The 6,189-nt window shown below is 39.3% G+C and overlaps 1 protein-coding gene across 1 annotated transcript; it reads right to left on the bottom strand.

The window, feature by feature from the left end:
* Positions 1 to 220: 220 nt before the first annotated feature.
* Positions 221 to 1,162, bottom strand: LOC119519738 (olfactory receptor 2G3-like). Its single transcript, XM_037817490.1, has one exon. The coding sequence runs from the start codon at positions 1,160 to 1,162 to the stop codon at positions 221 to 223; it is 942 nt and encodes a 313-aa protein (XP_037673418.1).
* Between the last annotated feature and the right edge of the window lie 5,027 nt (positions 1,163 to 6,189).

The following is a 6,189-nucleotide window of genomic DNA, read 5'->3' as shown; positions in this document are numbered from 1 at the left end:
AAATTCTTTGCAAACATTCTTCTCTCCCCAACAACCATGAATGTCCATGAAAGACACAATTACCTGGTAGAGAGGAAATCAGAAAGGATGGGCTAATTTACAAAGATTATATGGCAAATGATTACCTAACCCCATACTCAACCCCAAATTTACAGCTTCTCAGGAAAGTTCTTTGGGAAAATTCCTCCAATTATTTAACAGAGTGAAATGTAGGAAAAATCTATGTCCTTTTTTTTGAATTCTGCATCACCAGCTTCCCTATTGCCTCCTTGACATCTCTATTTCTCAAAGTGTAGATGATGGGGTTCATAAAAGGAGGCATCAGATTATATAGCAGTGCCACAAACTTTGTCACATCATGAGAGAGCTTTGATTTGGGAGTCACATACACATAGATGATAGAGCTGTAGAAAATGGACACAACCATAAGATGGGAGCCACATGTCCCAAATGCCTTCTGCCTCCCACCAAGAGTCTTTATCCTCAAAACATTATGCATGATACGTGCATAAGAGACCAAGATCAGTGAGAGAGGAAAGACAAGAAAGACACTACTTAATATCATAATTTCCTTCTTGTAATTTGTGGTGTCCACACAAGCCAGCTGCAGGATTGGTGGTGTCTCACAATAGAAATGGTTTATCCGGTGGTGCCCACATCGGGGAAGGGTCATGGTGATAGGGGTGTGGATCAATGAGTTGCTGAAACCAAGAAACCAGGATATGTTGGCCAGTGTCCAGCACAGCTGTGGAGGCATGAGGGTGAAATAATGCAAGGGCTGGCAGATAGCAACATAGCGATCATAGGCCATCATGGCCAGAAGGATACAGGCAGTGCCCCCGAGACCCAGGGTGATGAGAAGCTGGACCATACATCCAAGAAAACTTATGGATTTGTCTGACCCTCGAAGGTTAAACAATATCTGAGGGGTGACACAAGTAACATGAGTGAGGTCAATACAAGAGAGATGAGTGAGGAAGAAATACATGGGGGTGTGGAGATTGGGGTCCAGGTATGAGACCAGAATGATGGTCCCATTGCCCATGAGTGTTAGAAGGTAGAATATCAAGATAAACACAAATAAGATCCTCTCCAGCCATGGCTGCTCTGAGAAGCCCACCAAGATGAAGCCACCTCCAGATGTGGAATTGTCACTCCCCATCACCACCAGGATGACCTATGGAAAAAGAAAAAAAATCATTTGACCATTGTGCTCTAGTTTGTAGTGTGTGAGAATGCTTCCTCTAGCTAAAGTTACTAGAAGATCCCTGTTCATTCATTTTCCCTTCTGTTTGCCCAATGAGAAACCTCTGCCCAATTTAAGAGGTCCTCATTTAGACATAGAAAATGATACGGGTAGAAGAAAATGCTAACATGCTCCTGCAAGAATTGCCACACAGTGCAATTCTATCTCCCAGCTGTAATGATAGCTGTTTTACTCTTATTACATCTGAATAAAAATAAGTCAGTGGAAGACAGAAAGTTGTATCCTTGTGAACATGTACCCAGAAAGGAAAATCATGCTCCAATCTAATAAAAGCAATTTCCATGACAGATGACCTTGGGAGAAATTTTGTTTTTGAAACTAAGAGTTAATTCATGGCTCCCAACTCTGATTATGTAAAAGGTAAGGTTGGGAGGGAGGAAAATGGCAGATTAGGAGAGACAGGGCAAGAAAAGTCTCCATGAAAAATACTTGATGGAAGACAGAAAGTGCTGCAGAATACCAGTTCCAGCAATGCACCAGCTGGACAAGGTCTGCTAAACCCACAGGGGCCGCAAACTTGGTGGAACTGAGAGTCTGCATTCTGAAATGAGTGAGTGAGCCTGCTTGAGAACCAGCAGCCATGCCATGGTTGGGAGAAACTGGCGGTTGACATTTGGAGATGGATTAGTTAAAAAACCCAAAAGGGGCTGCAGATCCAGCAGTGAGAGCCACACAGTCCAGTATGGCAGGAAGTGCTTAACACAACCTGTGCACACACCTCAGTATCTGGCATGGATAGCCTTTTGCACACCCACAGCTAATTGTCCTGGAGCTAGGAAAACAGAGGTCCATGAAAGGCCAAGATTACCATGCCCAATACAGTCATCTTTTCAGTGGGCTTGGAACACCCCTGCAAGGCACTGTGGCCCAGAGCTATGTTGCATGGCCCAGCATGGTGGAAAGTGTGTCCCACAACCAATGCACATGCCTCAGTATCTGGCATGGACAATAGCCTTTCACAAACCTGCAGCTAATTGTCCCAGAGCTAGGAAGGCAGAGGTCCATGAAAGGGGGAAATTACCAAGCCTCATACAGCCATCTTTTCAGTGGACAGGGAACACCCCTGCAGGGCCCTGCAGCCCAGAGCTTCCTTTTGGGACTTCACTCACCAGTGATGTAGCACAGTCTTCCCTCAGTGGAGGAGGGCATGACTTGGAAGAGGGACCTGCACAGAAGTCCCAGGAACCATATACCAATACCAGAGATTTGTGGGTCTGTGGCAGAGAAAAACTGTGGTGAGATTGACCTGAAGGTTTGGACTCTTGCAACAGCTTTAAGTCTCCAGGAACACCTGGGAGATTTGATTATTAAAGCCACCCTCCCTTCCTAACTGCTCAGACACACCCCCACATACAGGGTGGGCAGCACCAACTACACATGGAAATTTGGTGAACCAATTGGACCCCCACAAGATTCAGAACCCACTCACCATAAAGAAGATTTGGGGAGGATTGGATTGAAGGGAATAGATGGCTCACAGACACCACCTGCTGGTTAGTCAGAGAAAGTGCACTCCACCAAGCTATAGCTCTGACAAATTAGACATAATTTTTCAAATAAGCTTGCATATCCTAAAAGAATAATATCAAGATAAGCAAATGGCAAAAGGCCAAAAACAACAGAAAATTTTAAAGTGTATGAAGAAACCAGAAGATATGGATAACCCAAACACAAACACCCAAATCAAAAGATCAGAGGAGACACAGTACTTGTAGCAATTAATCAAAGAACTAATGACAAGATTATGACACAGGATATAAAGTACATGAAGAAGAACCTAGAAGAGCATAAAGAAGAATTTGCAAGAGTAAATAAAAAAGTAGATGATCTTAAGGAAATAAAAGAAACTGTCAATCAAATTAAAAAGATTCTGGATACTCATAGTACTAGATTAGAGGAAGCTGAGCAGCAAATCAGTAAGCTTGAAGAGGACAGAATGGAAAGTGAAAGAACAAAAGAAAGAATGGGGAAAAATTGAAAAAATTGAAATGGATCTCAGAGATATGATGGACAACATAAAGTGCACAAATGTAAGAATCATTGGTGTTCCAGAAGGGGAAGAGAAGAGTAAAGGTCTAGGAAGAGTATTCAAAGAAATTGTTGGGGAAAACTTCCCAAAACTTCTAAAAACATAAATACAAAAATCATAGATGCCCAATGAACTCCAAGAGGAATAAATCCAAATAAACCAATCCGAGACATATTGTGATCAGATTGTCAATTGCTGAAGAGACAGAGCAAGTTCTGAAAGCAGCAAGAAAGAAGCCATCCACCACTTACAAGGGAAACAGCAGAAGACTAAGCAGTGACTACACAGCAGCCCCCATGGAGGTGAGAAGGCAGTGGCATGGCATATTTAAAATTCTGAAAGAAAAAAATTGCCAACCAAGAATTATTTATCCAGAAAAGTTCTCCTTCAAATTTGAGGGAGAGCTTAAAATTTTCACAAACAAACAAATGCTGAGAGAATTTGCTAACAAGAGACCTGCCCTACTTGAGATACTAAAGGGAGCCCTACCAACAGAGAAACAAAGAAAGGAGAGAGAGGTATGGAGAAAATTTCAGAACTAAAAAGATTCAGTAAGGGTAGGTTAAAGGACATTAAAAGAAAGAGGGGAAAATATATCTGACAAACATAAACCAAAGGATAAGATGGCAGATTCAAGAAATGCCTTCACAGTAATAACATTGAATGTAAACAGATTGAACTCCCCAATTAAAAGATGTAGATTGGCAGAATGTACTAAAAATATGAACCATCAATATGTTGCATACAAGAGGCTCATCTTAGACACAGGAATACAAAGAAATTGAAAGTGAAAGGATGGAAAAAATATTTCATGCAAGCTACAGCCAAAAGAAAGCAGGACTAGCAATATTAATTTCAGATAAAATAGACTTTAAATGTAGGGATGTTATGAGAGGCAAAGAAGACCACTATATACTAACAAAAGGGACAATTCAACAAGAAGTAACAATCATAATTGTTTATGCACCCAATCAAGGTGCCCCAAAATACATGAGACAAACATTGGCAAAACTAAAAGAAGCAATAGATGTTTCCACAATAATTGTGGGAGACTTCAACAAATCACTCTCTCCTATAGATAGATCAACCAGTCAGATGGCCAATAAGAAAATTGAAAACATAAACAATCAGATAAATGAATTTGAATTAACAGACATATACAGAATATTACATTCAAAATCACCCAAATCACCAGGATACACATTCTTCTCTAGTACTCAGAGAACTTTCTCCAGAATAGATCATATGCTGTGCCATAAAACAAGCCTCAATAAATTAAACAAAAATTGAAATTACTCAAAGCACATTGTCTGACCACAATGGAATACAATTAGAAGTCAATAACCATCAGAGACTTAGGAAATTCAAAAATACCTGGAGGTTAAGCAACATACTCCTAAATAAGTGGGTTAAAGAAGAAAAAGCAAGAGAAATTGCTAAATATATAGAGATGAATGAAAATGAGAACACAACATACCAAAACCTATGGGATGCAGCAAAAGCAGTACTGACTGGGAAACTGATAGCTCTAAATTCATAAATTAAAAAGGAAGAAAGAGCTAAAATTAAAGAACTAATGGAACAACTGTAGAAGCTAGAAAATGAACAGCAAACTAATCTTAAACCAAATAGAAGAAAAGAAATAACAAGGATTAAAGAAGAAATAAATGACATAGAGAACAAAAAAAAAAAATAGAGAGAATAAATAACACCAAAAGTTGGTTCTTTTAGAAGATCAACAAGATTGACAAGCCCCTAGCTATACTCACAAAATGAAAAAGAGAGAAGACCCAAATAAACAAAATAATGAATGACAGAGGCAACATTACTGCAGAACCTGAAGAAACTTAAAAAATTATAAGAGGATACTATGAACAACTGTATGCCAACAAACTAGATAATGTAGAGGAAATGGATACTTTCTTGGAAACACATGAACAACCCAGACTGACCAGAGAAGAAATAGAAGACCTCAACCAACCAATCACAAGCACAGAGATCCAATCAGTCATCAAAAAGCTTCCCACAAATAAATGCCCAAGGCCAGATGGCTTCACAGGGGAATTCTACCAAACTTTCCAAAAAGAACTGACACTAGTCTTACTAAAACTCTTTCAAAACATTGAAGAAAATGGAACACTAAATTTTGTGAAGCTAGCATCACTCTAATACCAAAACCAGGTAAAGATGCTACAAGAAAGGAAAATTACAGGCCAATCTCCCTAATAAATAGACGCAAAAAACCTTAACAAAATACCTGCAAATCAAATCCAAAGACACATTTAAAAAATCATACACCATGACCAAGTGGGGTTCATTCCAGACATGCAAGTATGGTTCAATGTAAGAAAATCAATCAGTGTATTACAACACATTAACAAATCAAAAGGAAAACATCAAATGATCATCTCAATAGATGCTGAAAAAGCATTCTACAAAATCCAACATCCCTTCTTGATAAAAACACTTCAGAAGGTAAGGATTGAAGGAAACTTCCTCAATTTGACAAAGGGCATATATGAAAAACCCACAGCCAGCAGAGTACTCAATGGTGAGAGGCTGAAAGCCTTCCCTCTAAGATCACGAAGGAGAGAAGGATGCCCGCTGTCACCACTATTATTGTGCTATAAGCGCTAGTCAGGGCAATCTGGCAAGACAAGGAAATAAAAGGCATCCAAATTGGAAAGGAAGAAGTAAAACTGTCATTATTTGCAGATGATAAAATCTTATATCTGGAAAACCCTGAGAAATTGATTACACAGCTACTAGAGCTAATAAACAAATTTAGCAAAATAATGGGATAGAAGATTAATGCACATAAGTTAGTAATGTTCCTATGCACTAGAAACGACTGAAGAGACACTCAAGAAAAAGATACCATTTTCAATAGCAA

This window comes from Choloepus didactylus, chromosome 24 (genome assembly GCF_015220235.1).
Source record: "Choloepus didactylus isolate mChoDid1 chromosome 24, mChoDid1.pri, whole genome shotgun sequence".
Lineage (NCBI taxonomy): Eukaryota > Metazoa > Chordata > Mammalia > Pilosa > Megalonychidae > Choloepus > Choloepus didactylus.
Note: the sequence above shows the minus strand (reverse complement) of the source record. Positions and strands in the feature narration are given on the sequence as shown.